General features: G+C 40.6%; 1 protein-coding gene across 15 annotated transcripts in view; it reads right to left on the bottom strand.

Annotated features, from left to right (window-relative positions):
• Positions 1 to 2,525: 2,525 nt before the first annotated feature.
• The window catches only part of mbnl1 (muscleblind-like splicing regulator 1), a 114,124-nt gene continuing 90,008 nt past the window's right edge, over positions 2,526 to 26,641 (bottom strand). For 6 of the 15 annotated variants that reach the window (XM_084183884.1, XM_084183882.1, XM_084183880.1 and 3 more), the window contains exons 3-13: positions 25,313 to 25,483; positions 24,933 to 24,983; positions 24,481 to 24,693; positions 16,682 to 16,921; positions 15,452 to 15,505; positions 14,166 to 14,319; positions 13,182 to 13,211; positions 11,524 to 11,609; positions 9,372 to 9,416; positions 6,781 to 6,852; positions 2,526 to 6,099 (exon numbers count right to left, since the gene is read on the bottom strand). In XM_084183884.1, the coding sequence (XP_084040010.1) occupies positions 6,796 to 6,852; positions 9,372 to 9,416; positions 11,524 to 11,609; positions 13,182 to 13,211; positions 14,166 to 14,319; positions 15,452 to 15,505; positions 16,682 to 16,921; positions 24,481 to 24,693; positions 24,933 to 24,983; positions 25,313 to 25,483 (1,101 nt within the window). In that variant the 3' untranslated portion in view covers positions 2,526 to 6,099; positions 6,781 to 6,795. The remainder of the gene's footprint in view (positions 6,100 to 6,780; positions 6,853 to 9,371; positions 9,417 to 11,523; positions 11,610 to 13,181; positions 13,212 to 14,165; positions 14,320 to 15,451; positions 15,506 to 16,681; positions 16,922 to 24,480; positions 24,694 to 24,932; positions 24,984 to 25,312; positions 25,484 to 26,641) is intronic. The other 9 variants (XM_084183885.1, XM_084183886.1, XM_084183874.1 and 6 more) reach the window with 9 other exon arrangements.

The raw sequence follows: 26,641 nt of genomic DNA, 5'->3' as shown, positions 1-26,641 counted from the left end.
TTCATTGGCAAACTTCAAACTGCCCTGTATATGTGCTTTCTTGAGCAGGGGGACCTTGCGGGCACTGCAGGATTTCAGTCCTTCACGGCGTAGTGTGTTACCAATTGTTTTCTTGGTGACTATGTTCCCAGCTGCCTTGAGATCATTGACAAGATCCTCCCATGTAGTTCTGGGCTGATTCCTCACCGTTCTGATGATCATTGCAACTCCACGAGGTGAGATCTTGCATGGAGCCCCAGGCCGAGGGAGATTGACAGTTATTTTGTGTTTCTTCCATTTGCGAATAATCGCACAAATTGTTGTCACCTTCTTACCAAGCTGCTTGGCGATGGTCTTGTAGCCCATTCCAGCCTTGTGTAGGTCTACAATCTTGTCCCTGACATCCTTGCAGACCTCTTTGGTCTTGGCCATGGTGGAGAGTTTGGAATCTGATTGATTGATTGCTTCTGTGGACAGGTGTCTTTTATACAGGTAACAAGCTGAGATTAGGAGCACTCCCTTTTAGAGTGTGCTCCTAATCTCAGCACGTTACCTGTATAAAAGACACCTGGGAGCCAGAAATCTTTCTGATTGAGAGGGGGTCAAATACTTATTTCCCTCATTAAAATGTAAATTTATTTATAACATTTTTGACATGCGTTTTTCTGGTTTTTTTTGTTGTTATTCTGTCTCTCACTGTTCAAATAAACCTACCATTAAAATTATAGACTGATCATTTCTTTGTCAGTGGGCAAACGTACACAATCAGCAGGGGATCAAATACTTTTTTTCCCTCACTGTATGTTTATTATAGGCATATTTTCTCTATCAAATATATGACTGTAATTTACTTTTAACAAACATGACCATAAACTAGGGGTATACTCCAGGAAGCAAAGGAACAGAAAACTATTATCTCCCCGGAAAGGTGAGTGCCTTGTCATCACTGAAGCTCTCTGACCCAGGAAGTGTCAGTCATCTGTGTAGAATCCAGAGGGAGAAGTTCCCAATGCCCCAGGGCACTTACTGTAAACTGGTAATGATGACATCTGTGTGTGTGAGAGTAGGCTTTACACTCAAAGTAGGCTGACTGGCTTGCGTGATAGTTACTTAAAGTATTTAACTTCAAAATAGTGAACTGTCCTGTCACTTAAATGTTTTGCTATTTGTCAAAGCTGGTTCCTGTCCAATTTAAGCTCTGCATACGTCTTCCACTCTCTTGAGTGCATTTCAGTGGGATCTGAAACCAATGCAAATTCATAACTGGTATTGAGATCATAACTTACAGCTCTTGTGTTTCTTTGTTGTCATCATGTCACATGCTCATCATGAACCGTATAGTATCATAATATAAGGTAGTGCTGGTCACCAACCATTTCCCAGAACTAGGCACCCACAAGGTGTGCATGTTTTTGCTTGAGTACAGCATTAGCACAGCTGATTCAACTAATCTACAAGACTTTGATTAGCTGAGGAGGCATCCAGTTGCAGAATAGATAGGTGTCCAATTTCACTAGTCTTATTGGGTCAGAGACAATTGATGGCAATGAGAGTAAAGGAAAACTCCTACCATCTGTTTTCAAGTGGTCAGTGTCTCATGTTATTTTAAGGAATATGTTCAGATGTGTTCTGTTCTCTTTAAAGGCCCAGTGCAGTCGAAAATGTTATTTTCCTGCATTTTATATATATTTCCACACTACAGTGATCCCTCGCCACTTCGCGGTTCACTTATCGCGGATTCGCTATTTCGCGGATTTTCATAATGCATTTTTTATTTTTTTTTGGTGCATTGTGCTCTGCATTCTGATTCGCTAAAAACTCACTCCCGCTTCTTGTATCAAAACATGCTACGAATTGTGCTATCATTTTGTCGTCTCGTGCAGTTATGTGTACGTACATAAAACAGCTTGGCAAATTTACATTAAGTTGGCCAAATTATCTTGTAATTTCGAACATCTTCTAAACCCATAATGTCGACGAAACGGCCTACACGTGAGTCACTGTATTTGTATACATGTAATAGTTGCTAATTGTAAAAAAAAAAAAGTTTTCTATTTCGCGGATTTCACTTATCGCGGGTCATTTTCGGAACGTAACCCCCGCGATAAACGAGGGATTACTGTATAGTTGGAATAATACTGTGAACTTGTGAACATTTTGATAATGCCCTTTTAGTGTAAGAGCTGTTTCAAAAGACAGCCTGAAATTTTAGTTTGTTTTGGGGGGATGGAGTTTTGGCCAACCTGGTGAATCCGGCCTACTAGGCAGTAAAGGAGTTAATAGACCAATAAGAGAGTTCCAAACCTCTCTGACAATACCAGCTAGATTTCAGTTTTCCCCTCCCCACTCAGACAACTCCCAGACAGTCCTAGTAAAATTATTGCTTGAGAGAATGCTCTTTTTGACCATTTTAATTGAAAACAATCACAGTAAGGTACTTAATTGTTACCCAGAAATGATTTTATATTGAGATAAAAACGGCTGCATTGGACCTTTACAGTAATGTTTTATAGACACAGTTAACATGCAAACAGGAAGACCATAGATGAGTTGCATGAGCAAATCAGTATTTTTTTATTCATTTTTTTATATATATAATTCATAACAGCAAGAGTCAATTATGGCAACAATAAAATCAGCATAAAACAAATCTGAAGACAGAGTAGTACATTATTCTGTAGCAACTATAAGCAAAACATTTAAGTGTTCACACATAATAAGCAGTCAAGCATGTGTGCCCCCAGCAGGGAAGAAAGACCTTGGTTTAAGCTGAGAGACAGTGAAATCTGCCCACGCAGCTCTGGTTGGTTTAGAGAAAGTGATGCTTTGGTTCCATAGCACTTATACAGCGACCTCGAGTCAGAAACAGGATGACCTTGACTGAAGACGGTTACATTCATTTGAAATAGTATTTACCTATACATTTGGTATGGTGGGGAACTTCACCTGCTGAGTGCACAGTTATCTGGTAGCATTAGCTGTGTCCTGTGAGTCCATGTTGACTTGAGTGATCTTACGGTGATTAGAGAATATTTCTGGGGTGGTTTTGTGTTAACGTTACATTTTATTCTTGAGATCTCATGGAGTTTCTTGGTAAAAAATGTATATCACAAGTGCAAGTGTTCGATTACTTGTCTAAAGTCTTATTTTCCCCTTCTCCCCAAATGTAGAGGTTATTTTTGTAAATTGAAAATATTAACTTTCCTTATCTACTTATAGATTGTTTACATTTGTGTTCTTTTTACATGCAGTCATATCAAACTAAAATATGAAATGGTTTCTAATATATATTTTTGTAGTTATTGTACCGTAGGCCCAGGCATGAATGGCCTGGTCCAAGATTTGAAATGTGGACAATATATTATATTTGTTTTATGTCATATACTACAAGGGGAGTGAGTGGGAGTGAACGTGGGGGTTACGCACCTTGAGGATTTCCTGGCAAACTACTAGCCACTGACAAAATAAGCTAAAAAACACATAGCTTTTTCTGAATGCATTGGCATAGAAACTGGCACCATTTTCTTCTTTTTGCAAGCAAATTTGTTTAGCTGGTCTTTCCGTTTCGATTTTTTTAAATTAACCTAAAAAAATTACTTATCATTATAGAATTTTTTATTCAAAATAATATCTCAATATGATACATGTTTTTTTTCTCTGTTCATTGACTATGTACAGAAGTGCAAAAAGTCAAACTTCGTCCCTTAGAGTTCGTTCATCTGCAGCATTACCGACCTTCCCAATTCAGCAAAGTCCTCTACCTCACCGCTACTCTCACTATTCACCCAACTCCAGAGACCCATCAATCTCACTGCTCATTTTGCCCTGACATTCAGGGCAATCTTAAGAATTATTAAAACAATATATATATTTTTGAATGGATACAGTAGAAAATTACTTTTTTTCCCCTTCTCTAAACATGGACAATCTACATTTCGACACAATATATTTTCAAACAAGATCTCGACTTGTTACAAGGAAAAAATGTAGCTAGTTAAAACATTAGTTTTCAGCCAGAGTTGATGCCTCGGCAACACACCAACTGATGGCGTTCCTTGTATCAATATCAAAAGGTCTTTGATCAACTTTTTTTTTTAATGATGAACCTCTTCAACTAAAAAGAGACATCTAGCTACATGAATGATGTGAATACTTATTCTGACTCCACACATTATTATTAATCATTAGTATGGTTTGAAAATCCAAATCTCTAAATTTACAACGGCAATATAACAATGTTGTCAAGTAGAATATAATAAGGCAGAAATCTACAAACTAAATATTCAAATAGATTAAAATCCTTAAGTAATACATAACACATGAGTTCAATTAAATTTAAGAGAGTAAATTGTTACTTGAGAAAAAAACTAAACCAAAAACTTTATAAGGTGTATGTATGTGTATGGACTATAATATATAATTGGTGTTCATTGCCTGTATTGTGATTGAAAGTACATTTGATTGGGATGCAACCCAGTCCTGTAATCTAAGGCTTCAATAGAAGTACATTACAATCAGTAAAGAGATATTACACCTCAGTCAAAACAGAAAAACAACAAAACAGAATCACAGAACATAATGATGTGAAAACAAGGGTTTTGAAATGAAATCTCTGCTCCCCCAATTCTGTGTTAAACCTTCCTGAATTTGGCCATATACTTCAATAACTCTTCGTGCATGAGCAGAACTGTGCTTTGGTATCCTGAATCAGATAAAATCAGATAGAAAAGTGAGAGCCTTTTTCCTTCTATTTGATAAATTCACATCAAATTAGTGATTTGTTGTATTACCTCAATTGAAGTGATATTTGCCTATTGAGGGGTAATAGGGTTGGGGGAGCACAAAAACACTCAACCAAGTGCATATCTTCTTATGACCTAATCTGACTTTCCTTTTTTAACAACACGTGGTTTGTAGACACACTTTCAGAGTCCCTCCACCTTTAACGAAAATATCCACTCAAAAACTATATTTTGGTATAATACCAAAATATAGTTTTTGAGTGGATTTTTCCTTTAAGGTTGGGGACAAGGAAATGAGACCTCATGGAGAGCTAGTACGCCCCACATCACTTCAACAGGCGTTAGAGTCTACTGACTTACAACTCCCCCAGTCACTATGAGCTCCAAGTCATACATCACCCCATCTGATAAATACAACAATAAAGCAAAAACAGAAAGGCAAAACAAAACCACATTGATAAAAAGAGAGAAGGCACCTCTATTAAAAATAATAATAATTGCAACAGAGATCAAAGGCTGGAGAGGAACCCATTCCTAATATCAACCAAAAATGTAATGGCACAATATATATATAAAGAAAATACACAATGGAGAAATTATGTAAAAAACAAAACTCGAGCCATAAAAACACATATCTTAGGTAAACAGAATAACACTGCTGAAATAACACTCTGGTTTGGGATGGCCTCTATGGCACACATTAGGTGGTTAAAGCTAGCATGGCTGTGCTTTCAAAGGTACACAGGTGTGTTTCTTACCCAGAACATTCATATGTCCCTGACCCTCATTTTATAATCTAGCTTCACTAGAAGCCTTATTAAAAACAGAATACTGTACATGCTAAATATGTGTTGTGCCTTTCTGATTTCAATTCAAATTCAAGGTGCACGTTTGCAATTTTTTTGTAACCATGAAAACAAATCTATTATTTTAAAACCAAAACAAAGCAAATAAAAAATTATGTTTTGGTCTACCGACGTACCAACGCGGTATTCTGTACGTTAGACGCCACAACACCTCGCTCTCAGCCTCGTGTGTGCAAAATAAAATATTTGAATTTGAGTGCCATGGTTTTTGTGTTTGAACACACAGGTGTATTGTGAATGTACTCAGTGTCTGTCTGTCAGCATGGATAGACAGACACTCATCTTCTCAGCTGGGTGTTGACTTGGAGGACAAGGAGGTGTGTGTGTGTATGTGTGTGTCATGGCATCGACTGGGCACACCGATGTTGGCATGTGTGACAAGAACAGCATTACGGAGAGACTGAGAGATGATGACCGATGCTCCTCCTGTCCATTGCTTGACATTCTGAACATTATATACATAAAGGCTGAACTCTTTAGGCTTGTACAGTGCCAGCACACAGTCATTTGATCTGCAAAACAAGAGACGAGGAATTACATTTAAAAAAAAGTTCTAAAAGTTATTTTCAAATGTAGCTCATCTTCCAGGATCTTATTTTTGTTCGCTGAAAGGTTTCTTAATTCGGCAATCTGCAGTTCAATCAATAACCTTGCGGCCACCCTGCCACTGCTTTGGTAAAAAGCTGAAAGATGTGGCTAGAGAAATGTAACCACTCTCAAATTCATAGACAGAGCTCTGGATGTAAGGACTGACCATCCATGACATCAACATTTTTTTGAGGCTATACAGTGTTTGTTTATGTTATTACCATCGAGGACCTCTTTGGAAACAAGTGTTTCAATTAATACTTTCAAGTACTATCCTCTGGGAATACAATGTACATCTTGCTGTCTAATGTTTTTACCCAAACAAATACAAATTAATTCAATTTTTGCATTTACATTGTTTACAAACATTTGAGTAAAACAAGCTTATATTTTGGGTTCTGATGGGGTACAAGAGTTAAACTAAGCTCATGAGGCATCTATAAGTTATATTCTTCAAGAATCAATTAGTATATATTCATTTCCAAAAATGTATGATTGCCAATTCCCCTTTTAAATGTCTAAAAATACAACAAATGCACTAGTTGCACTCAGATATTCTTGGTGTGGCTGGAAGTGAAACATACTGTAAAGAAATAGAAACTCACTGTTCTTGACTCGAACTACATTTGAGTCAGATACTTGTGACTACTCAGATGATCGGCAGAAATTATTGGAATCTGGGGATGGAGACAGAGCAGAGAAATCAAACACATCAAACATCTTACGCATATCATCGGACATACACTAGCCTCACTACCACACATCAGCAGTTTTAACCACATTTCTGAGTTCTTTACTGAAAAGGAGATGAAGATTTGACAGAATGTGGTTACAATGTTGCATAGATAAAACAAAGCATTTTATAGGATCACTGAAACCTGCTAATCAACGGTCAAGTGCAATTTTTGGAAGGGTTAGCAAGGGGAGGGTAGAGGAAGGGGGTGGGAGGAAGGAAAGAAAATGTCAGTCACTAGTGAGGTGTCTCCCCATGCAAACTCAAGTCCTCCAGCTTGTTGACCTGCACCCAGGGGTTGGAACTGAAATTATTTTCCAATTGTTTCGTAATTGTATTATTTCCAACCTGCAAAATAAAGTTCTGAACCGGTTCGAACCTAAAAAAATTACCAGTTTATATAGTTCCTTTCTGTTCCTTTTTAAACCTCTGAAATTGTTTTTTTTTACATTAAATTAAATGAGGATAGAGCAGTATGGAGCAGGCAAGCTATAGTTGTTTACATCCACGATGGACAGACAAGTGTAGGGCGCGAGATGCGACTTAAATTTTGCAGGTGGGGAGAGAGCGAGACAGGGTGGAGGAGAAGGCTTGGCTTGAAGCTCTGGGCATATTGTTATGACATGCATTATCTGAATTAGGATCACAGAACTATACCTACGGAAGAGCGGCTTCTATGGAAAATCTTTGAATGTCTTTGAACTTCCGAGAGTTGTCTTAACGTTGGACCAGAGCTAGCTAGTTATCTAGCTAACAAGCTTGTGTGTGCAGAGTGGCACCAGAATTAAAAACACGTCTTACCTTTTTATAGTTAATAAATCCAATGTGAAACGTAATAACTATAGTATTGAAAAAGTTAATACATTTTTCTCTAATAAAAAATCTCTCCTTAATTTCTGAATCACGCTTGTAATGTCAGTAGGCTACAGTAGCCTAAGCTTCGGAGGGGGAGGGGCAGGTTGCCTACACGCACACACACTGGCAAATATTTTCAGCTGGCAGGCAGACACTGGAATAAGTTTCTGAGTGACAGAGTGAGGGCTTTGCATAGCGTTTTTTTGTGTGACTGAAAATTATTCCTGGAACGTAACATAATGTTATTAACCGGTTCCCATGCTTTTAAAATAACGGTTTTGTTCCGGAACAGTATAGATCACTTTCGTTCCCGGTTCTGATTCTGTTCCTTGAACCGGTTCCTCTTTAGAAAATACTTTTAAAACATTTGGGCACTACAAAAATGATGTGCAGTTAGTTAAGCATAATTTTTTTCCCCTTGGGATAATAAAGTTTCAACTAATGTATTTAACTTTAAGGGTTGTTGCACTCCCATTACATTATAGGTAAAAATATGCTTATATTTCACTATGTACATGTATTCTTTCCCTTGTCCTATTTGACCACATACAGTAGGGTCCGAAATTATTGACACCCTTGATAAAGATGAGCAAAAATTGTTGTATAAAATAAATAATTGAAATACTGAGCTATATTGTATGCCAATTTTTTGGGGGGTAATTATATTATTTTATACTTATAAAATTGCTCAGAGAAAGAGATTTTGTTTAACAAGTAATAAAAAATAGGTAGGGGTCAAAATTATTGACAACCCTGTTTTCAATACCTTTCAACACCTCACCTTGAGATGATAACGACACTGAGTTTTTTTTCTAAAATGTTGAAGAACACATTGGGAGGGATCTTAGAACATTCTTCAATACAGAATCCTCCATCAGATCCTTGATATAATTTGCCTGCGTTTATGGACTGCCCTATTCAATTCAAACCACAGGTTTTCAATGGGTTTCAAGTCCGGAGACTGAGATGGCAATTGCAAAATGTGGATTTTGATGTGTGCTTGGGGTTATTGTCTTGCTAGAAGAGCCAAGTTTCAGCCTCCTGGCAGAGGCATCCAGGTTTTTGGCTAAAATATCCTGGTACTTGGTAAAGTTCATGATGCCGTTGACCTTAACAAGGGCCCCAGGACCAGTGGAAACAAAATACCCCCATAACATCAAAGATCTACCACCATATTTTACAGTAGGTATGGGGTTCTTTTCTGCTCATGCATTCTAATTTCAACGCCAAACCCACCAGTGGTGTGCGTGGCCATTGAGCTCTATTTTCATGTCCAATGTAAAGGCCTGGAGTTTGCTAAACGGCATTGGCACTTGGATTGGAACCGGTGCTTTGGTCAGATGACATAAAAATAGAGCTCTTTGACATCTTTATCAAGGGTGTCAATAATTTCTGACCCCACTGTATTCTCCTCACTCAAGGGCCTAAGAATGTAAGCAGCAGAGTCCTCGGACACTGTAATAGCATTGACTGAATGTAGCACAGCTATACCCTACGTAAGCAGCAGCAGAAAAAACATAAGCCGAGCACCAAATGGCCCAGATAGCAACTGCTGCACCTACTGCGCAAAACGCTTGACAAAAATAAGGAAAACTACCTCATACATACCAATTGCATGTATTCGTTGGTAGTCAACTTTGATAAGGAAGAGTCCTCAAAATGAGAAAGGACAAAAATCAAGGTTAAAATTACGTCAAACATCAACGACATATAGTAAATGTCTCCCCAGAATGACAAGTTAATGACATATATAACTTGTTTAATAACTACATTCAAAGTTGACCATTAACATGATACATAGATGTACTGTTCTTATAACCTTTCGTTAAATGGTTAAATCTAATACTCAACAACCAGTGAGGCCAACAAGAGGGAGACTCTGTCTCCCAACCCATCCCTAGCAGACAGAGAAGCACCTATAGAACCTCCATGTGCACTGTGAGTGAAAAGCAGATATATATATATATATATATATATATATATATATATGTACACAGTACCAGTCAAAAGTATGGACACACCTACTCATTCTAGGGTTTTTCTTTATTTGTACTATTTTCTACATTGTAGAATAATAGTGAAGAGTTTAAAACTACGAAATAACACATATGGAATCATGTAGTAACCAAAAAGGTGTTAAACAAATCAAAATATATTTTATATTTTATATTCTTCAAAGTAGCCACCCTTTGCCTTGATGACGGCTTCGCACACTCTTGGCATTCTCTCAATCAGCTTTTCCAACAGTCTTGAAGGAGTTCCCACATATGTTGAGCACTTGTTGGCTGCTTTTCCTTCACTCTGCAGTCCAACTCATCCCAAACCATCTCAATTGGGTTGAGGTTTGGGTGATTGTGGAGACCAGGTCATCTGATGCAGCACTCCATCACTCTCCTTCTTGGTCCAATAGCCCTTACACAGCCTGGAGGTGTGTTGGGTCATTGTCCTGTTGAAAAACAAATGATATTCCCACTAACCGCAAACCAGATGGGACGGGGTATCGCTGCAGAATGCTGTGGTAGCCATGCTGATTAAGTGTGCCTTGAATTCTAAATAAATCACAGACAGTGTCACCAGCAAAGCACCCCCACACCATCACACCTCCTCCTCTGTGCTTCACGGTGGGAACCACACATGCACAGATCATCCGTTCACCTACTCTGTGTCTCACAACGACATGGCGGTTGGAACCAAAAATCTCAAATCAGACCAAAGGACAGATTTCCACCGGTCTAATGTCCATTGCTCGTGTTTCTTGGCCAAAGTAAGTCTCTTCTTCTTATTGGTGTCCTTTAGTAGTGGTTTCTTTGCAGCAATTTGACCATGAAGGCCTGATTAACGCAGACTCCTCTGAACAGTTGATGTTGAGATGTGTCTGTTACTTGAACTCTGTGAAGCATTTATTTGGGCTGCAATCTGAGGCTGGTAACTCTAATGAACTTATCCTCTGCAGCAGAGGTAACTCTGGGTCTTCCATTCCTGTGGCGGTCCTCATGAGAGCCAGTTTCATTATAGCGCTTGATGTTTTTTGCGACTGCACTTGAAGTTCTTGACATTTTCCATATTGACTGATCTTCATGTCTTAAAGTAATGATGGACTGTCATTTCTCTTTGCTTATTTGAGCTGGTCTTTTACCAAATAGGGCTATCTTCTGTATACCACCCCTACCTTGTCACAACACAACTGATTGGCTCAAACGCATTAAGAAGGAAATAAATTCCACAAATTAACTTTTAACAAGGCACACCTGTTAATTTAAATGAATTCCAGGTGACTACCTCATGAAGCTGGTTGAGAGAATGCTAAGAGTGTGCAAAGCTGTCATCAAGGCAAAGGGTGGCTACTTTGAAGAATCTCAAATATAAAATATATTTTGATTTGTTTAACACTTTTTTTGTTAGTACATGATTCCATATGTGTTATTTCATAGTTTTGATGTCTTCCTTATTGTTCTACAATGTAGAAAATAGTTTAAAAAATAAAGAAAAACCCTGGAATGAGTAGGTGTGTCCATACTTTTGACTGGTACTGTATATATGAGAGAGAGAGAGAGAGAGAGAGAGAGAGAGAGAGAGAGAGAGAGAGAGAGAGAGAGAGAGAGAGAGAGAGAGAGAGAGAGAGAGAGAGAGAGAGAGAGAGAGAGAGAGAGAGAGAGAGAGAGAGAGAGAGAGAGAGAGAGAGAGAGAGAGAGAGAGAGAGAGAGAGAGAGAGAGAGAGAGAGAGAGAGAGAGAGCAGTAGAGGGCAGTAGAGGAGCAAACCTGATTGGCTGAGGCGGTTGCGAAGGGAACGCTTGTGGCAGATGTGGTGGCTGCAGACGCTTGCGCACCACCGTGCATCATAGGTACTTTTGTCAAAAGGGAAAATCAGATAAGCAAAAACCCATAGAAGAGGAGTAGAGTGTGTCCAATTGGGCACGAGGCAAACGTGAGGGACAGGTGAGGGGGCAGGGGGGCAGGGGGGCAAGGGCCTGATTCTAATTCAATAACTCACTCCCTTTCTCTCTGCCCTCGATGATACATACTTGAAGATCTGAGAGGATTGGATACGTGTAAGCAATATGATGCAGAAAACACCTAGCCTAGAAGAAGGTTGGGGTGGCAGTAACCATATTGCTTAAACACCTCCAGTCCTTTCTGATCTGAGAAGGGAAAGACACGAGGGACAGGAGAAGGGAGCGAGTTAACTGATTGGAATCCAGCCATGGGTGTAAAGGGGATAGGTTTTCAGATTGGTACATCTGTGGATGGCATATTGAGGTTATACCAGACAAAAGCGGTATAGAGTCTAAAGTAACATGTTTGGTAGTACACCTGAAACAGAATAAAACTTACATTAAAACATACACTGAGTGCACAAAACATTAGGAACACCTGCTCTTGCCATGACATAGACTGACCAGGTCAATCCAGGTGAAAGCTACTGTATGATCCCTTATTGATGTCACCTGTTAAATCCACTTCAATCAGTGTAGATGAAGGGGAGGAGACAGGTTAAAGAAGGATTTTTAAGCCTTGAGACAATTGAGACATGGATTGTGTATGTGTGCCATTCAGAGGGTGAATGGGCAAGACAAAATATGCTTTTGAACGGGGTATGGTAGTAGGTGCCAGGCGCACCAATTTGAGTGTGTTAAGAACTGCAACGTTGCAGGCTTTTTAATGCTCAACAGTTTCCTGTGTGTATCAAGAATGGTCCACCACCACCCAAAGGACATCCAGCCAACTTGACACAACTGTGAGAAGCATTGGAGTCAACATGGGCCAGCATCCCTGTGGAAAGCTTTCGACACCTTGTAGTCCGTGTGCCGACGAATTGAGGTTCCTAATGTTTTTCACACCCAGTGTATATCTCCAGTATTACAATTTATAGTTATGACTAAACACAATATTATTGCCATCTTTTTACAAAGGAAATGTGCAAATGAGTAGATATTATATGCCACAACCAACCCTGTGACTCTGTCAAAGCAAAGGCAGATCCAACTACATGTAGATATGACCATATTGATGATTATTGAATGGAGGGAAATGAAAACTATTAGCCTGATCCCAGATCTGTTTGTACTGTCTTGCTAACTCCTATGGTTATTGAGTGCTGCTGTCTTGCCAACTCAATTTGTCATTGAGTGCTGCTGTCTTGCCAACTCCTATGGTTATTGAGTGCTGCTGTCTTGCCAACTCCTATGGTTATTGAGTGCTGCTGTCTTGCCAACTCCTATGGTTATTGAGTGCTGCTGTCTTGCCAACTCCTATGGTCACTCTCGTGACAATGACCCTAGTAGTTGACTAGACAGCACAAACAAATTGGGAATCATGCTATAAAATGATATGGGTTCCCTCAGATGTGATGGTTAGATAAATTGACGTCACTTGCAAGGCTGAAAGCTAATTGGTGGAGAAGGAAAGCTGGAACCTACCGGCGGTGGGGGTCATGCAGAATATTGAGCCTGCCCAAATGCACATCATGCAGTGCAACAGGAAGTGTGCAACAGGAAGTGGATTGGAAAAGGGGGAGAGAAATCAAAACAGCCCGTCACAAGGTTCGTTAGAATGAAGGAAGAGATCAGGTTAATTAATTAACTAGACAGCATTCAGTAACACAGTAAGTGGTCATCAGTGGAAATACAGGCGTGCTGACCAGGGTTGGGGTCAATTCCATTCAAATTCCAGTCAATTCAGAATGTAAACCTAATTCCAATTCCAATTCAACACGTTTGTCATTGAAAACCATAGAAGGGAATTGGAATTGGAATTTCAGTGTACTTCCTAAATTGACTGGAATTTAAATGGAATTGACCCCAACCCTGGTGCTGACCAAACTAGACCAAACTAGCCAATAAGGAGAATCAGGCAGAGAGTCAATACAGATCAGATAAAAAACAGGCACTTTTTTCTGAGGTGTCATGGATATTAATGTGCAATAAACAGTGATAATAATAGTAATAGCAATCATCAATCAATTAATAGAAATAGTAATAGTAAAAGTCATTATAATATTCATAATAGTGACACATAGCATACACACACGCTCAAGACAGAATCGAAAAAGGGTAGGCGTTGAATATGGAAGCAGGACATATATTATGTTGCCAAACAGACGCATGGGGTCAGAAAGAACAAAACTTCCCAATGCAGTCTCCATCCGACAAAATACACAGCCCCCAACCCAGACCAAAGCACATTACCATGACATTGCCTGAACACCTGCACCACTTTGAGATTTAGATGGCGGCGTGGAGCCTTTAACATTGTTATAACATTGTTTGCACTGTTCACCTTCTATGTATTGTAACTCTATGGCTGAGCTTTAACTACCTTCAATGTCCAGGCAGGTCTACTCGTTCTAGTTCTAAGTATGAAAGAGACCATATGAAACAGCGTAGGAGCCCTGGGAGCCATACCTGAGGGGAGGAAGGCAGCCTGCTGCTGAAACTGCATGTTGGCCAGGGCGTGTTGGTACTGGAGCATGCCCGTGTTGAACATGGCAGAAGCCCCATTAGGCTTCTCCAGGGCTGCCCGCTTGGGCATGGGTGGCATGACACTATGGGGGATCCCCTGCCCAGCCCCAATGGAGGGAGGGAAAGAGGGACGGAGAGAGAGAGCGAGAGAGAGAGAGAGAGAGAGAGAGAGAGAGAGAGAGAGAGAGAGAGAGAGAGAGAGAGAGAGAGAGAGAGAGAGAGAGAGAGAGAGAGAGAGAGAGAGAGAGAGAGAGAGAGAGAGAGAGAGAGAGAGAGAGAGAGGAGAAACAAACAAGAGAGAGAATGAGAGAGAAAGAGGTGCGTGAGGGAGGCGTGAGAGAGAGGGTGTGTTGGAGGTAAAAACGGGAAAGAAAACAAAAAAGAGAATTGTCGTTAAGTTAGAGGATAAAAGAACATCACAACAACAACGTGTAACCGTGTGTAACACCAGCAAGCAAGCAGCAGTCTACATAATTACTACACAAGCAAGAGCATGGTGTTAACTGGAGCTACATACTCTATAAAGCATTCATATCCATGATAAAATCAGTTTCTAAGCTTAATATGGAGGATATACCGTATAAATACACCTAAGGCTGACTTAATGCCACTAAAGCAAGCATTGCTCTATTAATAAAACAATAAGGCAGCTAAGAAGAGGAAGAGATAGGAAGCAAAGAGAGAGAGAGGGGGCTGCACTGCTTGCGCCATGATCAACTGTATTATGAGCAATCTTATTAACTCGGGAGGGAATGGATCACTGCAATATGACTTTAATCCCATCCTACTCAATCAGATATGCACTAGGAACAAATACATGCATATTAACTGTACATACATGCTACTGATTTACAACACATTGTACATAAGCTAGAGCCATGCCACCTTTTACTGTTAAAAACTAAACTGTCCCCAACCCTCTCCTACTGTTAACATAAGCTATAGGTGATTAATTGATTGTGGCCCTTTTTAGAGATTCCCATGTCGAATTGATGTTTGTTTGGGAAGCAGGTTTGTATCGCAAACATGGTGGAGATGGTCAATTCAGTCAAAGCCGGGAAGGAAGCCACAATCAGTTTATCACAGGCAAAAATGACACATATAGCAACAGGAGGAAAGAAAACACATTGCGATAACAAACAGTAATTAAAGTAGCTATATCTGGGTTAAGACATTGCACTACGACAACAAAGCCACATGCCAAGCTAAAAGGTGAAAGGTCATAGTACCAGGTCAAAGGTTGCGTCGAGGGGTCGCTTCAGTGATTTGACAGCCGACTGAGTCTTAATTAGCAGGCAGCGAGCACATGATGGCAATGGGCCAAATGGGGTTCAAGCGCATTAACATAAACCAGCAAGCAGAGGTGCATCATGGGGGCAGCAGTGCAGTTTGGGTAGGTGAGAAAAAAAAACAAATAAAAAAACAAATCATTGGAATGCAGTATACAAGGGGATAACAGGACTAGGGCATGCACAGTGTGTACACACTACAGTACTATGGCTGAGAGCTACAGTACAGTACATGGTTATGAGTTCAATAATGGTCTAGCTAAATCAAATACTGTGAAAAGATGTCAACTATAATAAAATGGATTGTTCACTGTCATTACTTCAAAACACTGGGCATTGAGTGATATGATCACAATTTATACAAACTATAACTTATGAAGCATTCATAAACCTTTTATAAGGTCTACATAAATGCTTGATTAATCATTTATAAGCAAATGTCATACTTTATGAAGGGTAGTATAGGGTTTATACGACATCTGGCATAGCACCAGATGTAAGGACCTGTTATATCACCTTTATATAGCGTGACATTTGCTTATAAATTATTATGAAGCATCTATGCAGGCCTTATAAAGGTTTTATGAAGCCTTTATTAAGAAATATGAGCTATAGAATGTTTAAAGTGTGACAAGTTAAACGATCAAATAGCAATACACTGTGTCACATTACAATGATTATACACCACAACGTTAGTTTTTTGTTCTTCATACAAAGCATGGCAAATACTAAGAACAATAGACAAGTGTTACAGTGCTAGTTTAGCTGTGGATGTTCAGCTAGAGAGGAATGACCATTGTTATATTAGACTTAGACTGCAGTCAGGTAAGCACATTGAATGCATTGAATGTCAAGAGGAACCTATGCAGGGGAAGCACACATTGAGACAGAGGATGTAGATACAGATACGATCAGTCAGATCAGCTAAACGCCATCAGGCAGAGAAAAGGACTGAGCCATATAATATAATAGAGACGTTACCTGTAGGCACAGATCTAAGATCAATTTCTCTGCTTACCCTCCCCAAATCCTAACCATATCCATTGCAACGTCAAAACACATAACTGACCTTAGATGCGTGTCTACGGGCAGCTTCATCCTACTGTGTGTATTTCCTCATTCCTACTATGCGACTTTTTCCTAGAGGATCCAAGATGGTGGACTACTCACCATGGCTGCGGCGGCAGTGGCCTGGTTCACCTGATGCTGTGCAGCCTTGATCTTGGCCTGCAGGTGGGCTGGAGGGTGGAAGTACTTGCACTTCTCCCTGGAGCAGCGGCCCTTGATGTAGTCCATACACACGGTGACCGTGTTGTCGTTGGTGTCAATCATGGTGCTGTCGGAGGGGTGGGAGAAGCGGCAGTCGTTCTCCCCCCGGGAGCAGTTACCCCGCTGGTACTCACGACACACCTGGCGAGGGGGAGGGGTGGTGGGGGGAGGGATGAATAAATGGATATACATTGATACACACTAGCTCTGTTTCCATCCAATTGGCAACAGGTGTGCCAAGCTTGTAGCATCATACCCAAGAAGACTCGAGGCTGTAATCGCTGCCAACGGTGCTTCAACAAAGGTGCGTCCCCTAACCCTCCCATCCTCCTCCCCTATTGGAGCAAACTAATGGACAACAACTGTTAGACTTCTACTTCCAGCTTATAAAAAAATAAATAAAAAATAGTTATATTTTGTTTGTTTTTAGTCCCATCCTTCAGCTACCCTCAACCCCTCATATCTATCTCTGAAGATCATCCAGTTTTGATTTCTATTTGCCATATATTTTTCAACTGTGCTGTGATGATTCACAAAAGTTCTGAACCTTACTATTCTCATAGTTTCTAAAGATTGTAAATTAAAGATAAACATTTTTGCTAAGAGTATTATTATATTATTGATCGAGTGACTAGCAGTGCTATTTGCAGAGTTAGCTCCAGGTAAATGTTGCAATATGGACAGTACCAAAACAAATGATCTATTGATTCTGTCTCTTTGCAGCAAAATCTGCTGAGCTGGGGTGGTTGTATCCCCATATATATATATATATATATATATATATATATATATATATATATATATATATATATATATATAATATTCTATTGGTTGCAAGAATTTTGAATAATAATTTAAATTGAAAAATTATACGTTTTGAATCCGGCGTCATTTTGTGTATCAGTTCATTACATTTGACATTTTAGTCATTGAGCAGACACTCTTATCCAGAGCAGACACTCTTAGTCAGTGCATAAATTTTTCATACTTCATAAACCATGTGCCATGGAATTGGTACATTGAAAATCTCCTCCCAACTGTTTTGCAATCTGTATGGCACAGCTGTCCATTTTTTGGTCCTTTAATTAAACTGGTATACTTTTTTATTTATCACAATTTTCTTTAACCAATTTTGGTATTTAATACAGGGCCAACAGACAAGTTTCTTACTTTCTCCCCCTTCCACTTGTCTCTTCCATTTTTGCGGTAATGCTGCAATTAGTTGGTTGTAATTTTGGATAGAGCAGACATTTCCATATATTTTTGCTAGCTGCATGTGTGAGATAACTCCACCAGTCCGATTTATGATATAATTTACAAAGATAATCCCGATTTAAAACATGTTTACCAAAAATACTGTTTTTTAAAATCAATTAGTACAGTTGAAGTCGGAAGTTTATAATAATAATATGCCATTTAGCAGACGCTTTTATCCAAAGCGACTTACAGTCATGCGTGCATACATTATTTTATTTTTTTGTGTATGGGTGGTCCCGGGGATCGAACCCACTACCTTAGCGTTACAAGCGCCGTGCTCTACCAGCTGAGCTACAGAGGACCAGTTTACATACACTTAGGTTGGAGTCATTAAAACTTGTTTTTCAACCACTCCACAAATTTCTTGTTAACAAACTATAGTTTTGGCAAGTCAGTTAGGACATCTACTTTGTGCATGACACAAGTAATTTTTCCAACAATTGTTTACAGACAGATTATTTCACTTATAATTCACTGTATCACAATTCCAGTGTGTCAGAAGTTTACATACACTAAGTTAACTTGTCACACTTTAAACAGCTTGGAAAATTCCAGAAAATTATGTCATGACTTTAGAAGCTTCTGATAGGCTAATTGACATCATTTGAGTCAATTGGAGGTGTACCTGTGGATGTATTTCAAGGCCTACTTTCAAACTCAGTGCCTCTTTGCTTGACATCATCGGAAAATCAAAAGAAATCAGCCAAGACCTCAGAAAAAAAATGTAGACCTCCTCAAGTCTGGCTCATCCTTGGGAGCAATTTCCAAACGCCTGGAGGTACCACGTTCATCTGTACAAACAATAGTACGCAAGGATAAACACAATGGGACCACGCAGCCGTCATACCGCTCAGGAAGGAGACGTTTTCTGTCTCTTAGAAGTAAACGTACTTTGGTGCGAAAAGTGCAAATCAATCCGAGAACAACAGTAAAGGACTTTGTGAAGATGCTGGAGGAAACAGGTACAAAAGTATCTATATCCACAGTAAAACGAGTCCCATATCGTCATAACCTGAAAGGCCGCTCAGCAAGGAAGAAGCCACTGCTCCAAAACCGCCATAAAGAAGCCAGACTACGGTTTGCAACTGCATATGGGGACAAAGATCGTACTTTTTGGAGAAATGTCCTCTGGTCTGATGAAACAAAAATAGAACTGTTTGGCCATAATGACCATCGTTATGTTTGGAGGAAAAAGGGGGTTGCTTGCAAGCCGGAGAACACCATCCCAACCGTGAAGCACGGGGGTGGCAGCATCATGCTGTGGGGGTGCTTTGCTGCAGGAGGGACTGGTGCACTTCACAAAATAGATGTCATCATGAGGAATGAAAATGATGTGGATAAATTGAAGCAACATCTCAAGACATCAGTCAGGAAGATAAAGCTTGGTCGCAAATGGGTCTTCCAAATGGACAATGACCCCAAGTATACTTCCAAAGTTGTGGCAAAATGGCTTAAGGACAACAAAGTCAAGGTATTGGAGTGGCCATCACAAAGCCCTGATCTCAATCCTATAGGAAATTTGTGGGCAGAACTGAAAAAGCGTGTGCGAACAAGGAGGCCTACAAACCTGACCCAGTTACACCAGCTCTGTCAGGAGGAATGGGCCAAAATTCACCCAACTTATTGTGGGAAGCTTGTGGAAGGCTACCCAAAACATTTGACCCAAGTTAAACAATTTAAAGGCAATGCTACCAAATACTAATTGAGTGTATGTAAACGTCTGACCCACTGGGAATGTGATGAAAGAAATAAAAGCTGAAATAAATAATTCTCTCTACTATTATTCTGACATTTCACATTCTTAAAATAAAGTGGTGATCCTAACTGACCTAAAACAGGGAATCTTTACTAGGATTAAATGTCAGGAATTGTGAAAAACTGAGTTTAAATGTATTTGGCTAAGATGTATGTAAACCTCTGACTTCAACTGTATATTTGAGTTTAACCATAATATTTGTTGTAATATTTATTCTGTCTTTTCTGGGGGATTACACTGATATTGCAACCAACTGTTTATGGCTTGTTTTAATAATATATATATAGTTTGGAGATTATTTCATTTTCAAATAACCGAAAATGAGAGGTTGTAATCTGAATAATGGGGGAAAAGGCCATTCTTGAAACCGGGGTGAGCCATTCATTCTAATCTGCTAGAGAACCAGTTTGGATTTAAGTATAGCTTTTGTATGACTGAAGATTTTGTGGGATGTCGAATGCTTTAATATTTAATAATTTATTTCTGGATATGAATACTGAGTATGTCTACTTCACCATTAGACCATTGTACACAGTAATGTAAAATGTGTATTTTTTAGTGGTCCAATACAGTGGGGGAAAAAAGTATTTAGTCAGCCACCAATTTTGCATGTTCTCCCACTTAAAAAGATGAGAGAGGCCTGTAATTTTCATCATAGGTACACGTCAAGTATGACAGACAAATTGAGATTTTTTTTCTCCAGAAAATCACATTGTAGGATTTTTTATGAATTTATTTGCAAATTATGGTGGAAAATAAGTATTTGGTCACCTACAAACAAGCAAGATTTCTGGCTCTCACAGACCTGTAACTTCTTCTTTAAGAGGTTCCTCTGTCCTCCACTCGTTACCTGTATTAATGGCACCTGTTTGAACTTGTTATCAGTATAAAAGACACCTGTCCACAACCTCAAACAGTCACACTCCAAACTCCACTATGGCCAAGACCAAAGAGCTGTCAAAGGACACCAGAAACAAAATTGTAGACCTGCACCAGGCTGGGAAGACTGAATCTGCAATAGGTAAGCAGCTTGGTTTGAAGAAATCAACTGTGGGAGCAATTATTAGGAAATGGAAGACATACAAGACCACTGATAATCTCCCTCGATCTGGGGCTCCACGCAAGATCTCACCCCGTGGGGTCAAAATGATCACAAGAACGGCGAGCAAAAATCCCAGAACCACACGGGGGGACCTAGTGAATGACCTGCAGAGAGCTGGGACCAAAGTAACAAAGCCTACCATCAGTAACACACTACGCCGCCAGGGACTCAAATCCTGCAGTGCCAGACGTGTCCCCCTGCTTAAGCCAGTACATGTCCAGGCCCGTCTGAAGTTTGCTAGAGTGCATTTGGATGATCCAGAAGAGGATTGGGAGAATGTCATATGGTCAGATGAAACCAAAATAGAACTTTTTGGTAAAAACTCAACTCGTCGTGTTTGGAGGACAAAGAATGCTGAGTTGCATCCAAAGAACACCATACCTACTGTGAAGCATGGGGGTGGAAACATCATGCTTTGGGGCTGTTTTTCTGCAAAGGGACCAGGACAACTGATCCGTGTAAAGGAAAGAATGAATGGGGCCATGTATCATGAGATTTTGAGTGAAAACATCCTTCCATCAGCAAGGGCATTGAAGATGAAACGTGGCTGGGTCTTTCAGCATGACAATGATCCCAAACACACCGCCCGGGCAACGAAGGAGTGGCTTCGTAAGAAGCATTTCAAGGTCCTGGAGTGGCCTAGCCAGTCTCCAGATCTCAACCCCATAGAAAATCTTTGGAGGGAGTTGAAAGTCCGTGTTGCCCAGCGACAGCCCCAAAACATCACTGCTCTAGAGGAGATCTGCATGGAGGAATGGGCCAAAATACAAGCAACAGTGTGTGAAAACCTTGTGAAGACTTACAGAAAACGTTTGACCTGTGTCATTGCCAACAAAGGGTATATAACAAAGTATTGAGAAACTTTTGTTATTGACCAAATACTTATTTTCCACCATAATTTGCAAATAAATTCATTAAAAATCCTACAATGTGATTTTCTGGATTTTTTTTCCTCATTGTGTCTGTCATAGTTGACGTGTACCTATGATGGAAATTACAGGCCTCTCTCATCTTTTTAAGTGGGAGAGCTTGCACAATTGGTGGCTGACTAAATACTTTTTTTCCCCACTGTACGTAATATAATATACTCATCATAATTTGGTTGTAATCCAAAGAGGTTAGAACAATTATCTAGATCCTCTATGAGGCTGTGGAGGGATCCAAATTGTGGATTTAAAAGAAAACATGAATCATCAGTGTACAATGGCACATTTTGTTTTTAAGCACTTGATTTCTAGCCCCTTGATATTATTGTTGGACCTGATTATAATAGCTAACATTTCGATGGCCATAATAAATAGATATGCCGATAGTGGACAACCTTGTTTTACTCCTCTTGACCATTTAATAATTTCTGAGAAGTAGCCATTATTTACTATTTTACACCTAGGGTTACTATACGTAACTTTAACCCATTGTATAAGAGATTCTCCAAAATTGAGTATTCCAGGCATTTATATATAAATTCCAGTCGTACTTTATCTAAAGCCCTTTCGAAGTCAGCTATGAATACCAGGCCTGGTTTCCCTTATTTTTCATAGTGTTCTATTGTTTACAGTACTTGTCTCATATTATCTCCAATGTATTGTCCATGTAAAAAACCTGTCTGATTAGGATGAATAATATCTGACAATATCTTTTTGATTCTATGCACTATGCATTTTGCTAGAATATTTGCATCACAACACTGAAGTGTAAGGGGCCTCCAATTTTTTTAATGGACTGTATCTTTATATTTACCACCTAGGTCCTGTTTCAGTAATAGTGAAATCAGACTTTGTTGAGTATCTGATAATCTACCATTTTATAGGTGTGGTTAAAACATGCTAATAACGGTCCTCTGAGTACATCAAAAAAGGTTTGATATAATTCAACTGGTATGCCATCCAGCCCTGGAGTTTTCCCGGACTTAAAGGCTTTAATTGCATCAAGAAGTTCCTCCTCTGTAATTTGGCTTTCACATGAGTCTTTCTGTACAGTTGTTAATTTTACATTATTAATAGAACAAAAATCCTTACAATTAACTTCGGTTAGTGGAGATGGAGGAGACTGAAACGAAAACATATGCTTAAAGTACTAAATCATTAACCACATAGCAACAGATGTGGAATATATACACACACTCTCGCAACCCTTCCCCCACAAACAACCACAAGCTCAGATGTTCAACACTTGTTCCATCTCCGAGCCCAACTCAAGAGAATACTTGATATGCGAATGCATATACAGGTGTAGCTGTTTGAGAAGGCATGCAACATTGAGATTTGATTAACCAATGTCAAGTCCTAGCTGATGGAGCTCAGATACACCCCTTTCCCCTGAAACACACACACACACACTGGTTCCTCGTTGTAACCATTTTCCCAAGCATCTCTGAGCAGTCAGACCTTTTGAATAATTTGCCCCCTCTCTGATAGTCCGAGTGTGACCCCCTCCCAATGGGTTACTGCAGATAGTGTTGCAGGTACAAGGTCGTCAAAGTTCTCATTAGCAGCTTTGAGAAAGTCCTTGTATATTATGCTCACCCACCCGGTGGCTTTGGCTTTGTTGGACCAACCCTGCCAGGCAGGCTCAGACTCTTGAGGGGGTGGTCTCTGACCGCTTTTATCTTTCGGTCTTGGCTGCGTATAGGTTACTTGCAACATAATGTTTGTTTGCAACATTAGGTCTGTTTTCATAAAGAAGTTAAATACGCTTCGTGTTTTGTTTCCTTGCCACGATACTAATGAGTATTGTCCCGGCCCTAACTGCAGCCAACTTTTTATTCACCATAACAGGAAAACTAACACATTACAAGGTATTTATTTACAAATGATTTACAAGTATGGAGAGCTGCTAACTTACTGTTTGTGAATGTGAAGAAATGAAAGCAGTGCAATGCATTCTGTCCTATCGGAGGAATTTAGAGCTTGACCAGTGCTGCTTGGTGCATCAGGTTACAACGGTGGCAACAACAGGGTCAAATTAGAATGTCTCTTGCTCAGTTGCCGCATAAGTAACAGCTATATAAAAGGTGAATGCCGACAAAAAAGAGGTAAAGATGTTTGTTTTTTTAAAGGGGATCTGTCTGCATTTATAAAATTGCACCAAAACTTCCTGTTTTCATCACAACTTTCGTGATATTTTTTTATACGGTAAGACTTTACTCGCATAAAAACTGTAGATGGAAACGTGGTTACAGTCATAGGCATTGAGCAAAGTCACTGTGTCTTGGACATGGCATTTGAAAGGCAGCAGAGGGCAGCACTGGCTTTACGTTAACACAGCATGTTGTTTTTTATTTTATATTTTCTTCATTTAACTAGGCAAGTCAGTTAAGAACAAATTCTTATTTACAATGACGGCCTACACCGGCCAAACCCGGACGCTGGGCCAATTGTGCACCGCCCTATGGGACTCCTAATCACGGCCGGTTGTGATACAGCCTGGAATCGAACCATGAAGGTCTGTAGTGACACCTCAAGCACTGAGATGCAGTGCCTTAGACCGCTGCACCACTCGGTCTAAGGCACTGGTCTAGAATCAGCACAGGCTGCTGGAGCAAGGGTAGGGGGGGCTGAGTGTCTGTCCGTCCGAATCTCTTACCTCCAGTCTGTCTGTCCTCATTAGTTTCTGTGCAGCTGCGGCTGCAGCATTGGGGACCTGGCCGTGGTTGGGGTGGCCCGCCATGAGGACCTGTGGGCTGGGCATGATCTCTGCCTGCATCAGGCCAGGCGATACCGGGCCCAGGTACGGGTTGAAGGCTGCTGCCGCCGCGCTGGCATTGGTGGCCAGGCCTGGTGCCATAGAGAACATAGGCTGCAGGCAGGAGGAGGGGGCGGGCAGATAGAGACCCGGGTCAAAGGTGAGAGGTTATATTTCCTGGTAGGTCAAATGTTAAATGTACTGTATTTAATGTTATGTGGCTTATCTAAACTGATACCAAATTCCCTATATAGTGCACTGCTTAAGGGCTCTGCATGGTCAGAAGTAGAGCACTATATAGGGAATAGGGTGTCATTTGAGATGCAGCCGATTGTAAGTGTTCTCGTAATTACTTGATGTAAACTGAACCTGTTGCTGTCTTGGACCAGGTCATAGAGACTAACCTGGATTGGCAAAGGTTGAATAAAATGAAGAGAGGTTTCAGGTCCTGGGATTCGGTCACAGTTCAGTTATATTCTGTTCCACTCACGTGTGTGTGTGTGTGTGTGTGTGTGTGTGTGTGTGTGTGTGTGTGTGTGTGTGTGTGTGTGTGTGTGTGTGTGTGTGTGTGTGTTTGTGTGTGTTTGTGTGTGTGTGTGTGTGTGTGTGTGTGTGTGTGTGTGTGTGTGTGTGTGTACATACGCGTGTGTGCACATTTGTGCATGTGCGTGTTCTCTCCCCATTGTTTATGCGTGTGACTTCACATGCCTACTGTATCTGTGTGCTGTCTCACCATAGGCTGTAGCTGTGTGCCGGGCATCATGGCGTTTGCGAGCTGCATCTGTTGGGCCAGCATGGCCATGTTCTTCTGTTGGATGAGGTTGTTCCTGCCGTTGATCTCCAGCTGGGTCTTTAGGTGGCCAGGAGGGTGCAGGTACTTACAGTTCTCCCTGGAACAACGGCCCTGGGAGAGGGATAGGGGGGGGGGGGGGGGGAAAGCAAGAGAGAGAAGCAACGTGTCAAAGTAAAGTAAGTTGATTCAGATTCAGACAGCACTGCCCTTACTTTAAAGATGTCCTCCAGTGATTCTTGAAAAGCGATATCCCACGTATAAATACAGTAAAGTACAGACAACAAACTTCAAGGAGTAGGGCCAGTATGAAAAATGTATGCACTCACTAATTGTAAGTCGCTCTGGATAAGAGTGTCTACTTAATGACTAAAATGTCAATTGGATCACTAAAAATTCAAAGAGTTGGTCTGATGGAAGAGGGCTCCGGGCAGCTGAGCGGAAATGGAGGAAAACTAGACTCCCTGCGGACCTGTCATCTTTTCACTCCCTCCTCTCTACATTCTCTTCCTCTGTTTCCGCTGCTAAAGCCACTTTCTACCACTCTAAATTTCAAGCCTCTGCCTTTAACCCTAGGAAGCTCTTTGCCACCTTCTCCTCCCTGCTGAATCCTCCTCCTCCTCCCCCTCCCTCCTCCCTCTCTGTGGATGACTTCGTCAACCATTTTGAAAAGAAGGTTGACGACATCCGATCCTCATTTATTAAGTCAAATGACACCGCTGGTCCTGCTCACACTGCCCTACCCTATGCTTTGACTTCTTTCTCCCCTCTCTCTCCAGATAAAATCTTGCAACTTGTGACGGCCGGCTGCCCAACAACCTGCCCGCTTGACCCTATCCCCTCTCTTCTCCAGACCATTTCCGAAGACCTTCTCCCTTACCTCATTTCGCTCATCAACCCATCCTTGACCTTCAAGAGAGCGAGAGTTGCACCCCTCCTCAAAAAACCTACACTCGATCCCTCCGATGTCAACAACTACAGATCAGTATCCCTTCTTTCTTTTCTCTCCAAAACTCTTGAGCGTGCCGTCTCTAGCCAACTCTCCTGCTATCTCTCTCAGAATGACCTTCTTGATCCTAACCAGTCAGGTTTCAAGACTGGTCATTCAACGGAGGCTCTCCGCACTGCTAAAGCTAACTCTCTCTCCTTTGCTCTTATCCTTCTAGACCGATCCGCTGCCTTTGATACTGTGAACCATCAGATCCTCCTCTCCACCCTCTCCGAGTTGGGCATCTCCGGTGCTGCTCACTCTTGGATTGCGTCCTACCTGAC

This window comes from Coregonus lavaretus (assembly GCF_964263955.1).
Source record: "Coregonus lavaretus genome assembly, chromosome: 19".
NCBI lineage: Eukaryota > Metazoa > Chordata > Actinopteri > Salmoniformes > Salmonidae > Coregonus > Coregonus lavaretus.
The sequence above is the reverse complement of the archived record's forward strand: the minus strand, read 5'-3'. Positions and strand labels throughout refer to the sequence as shown.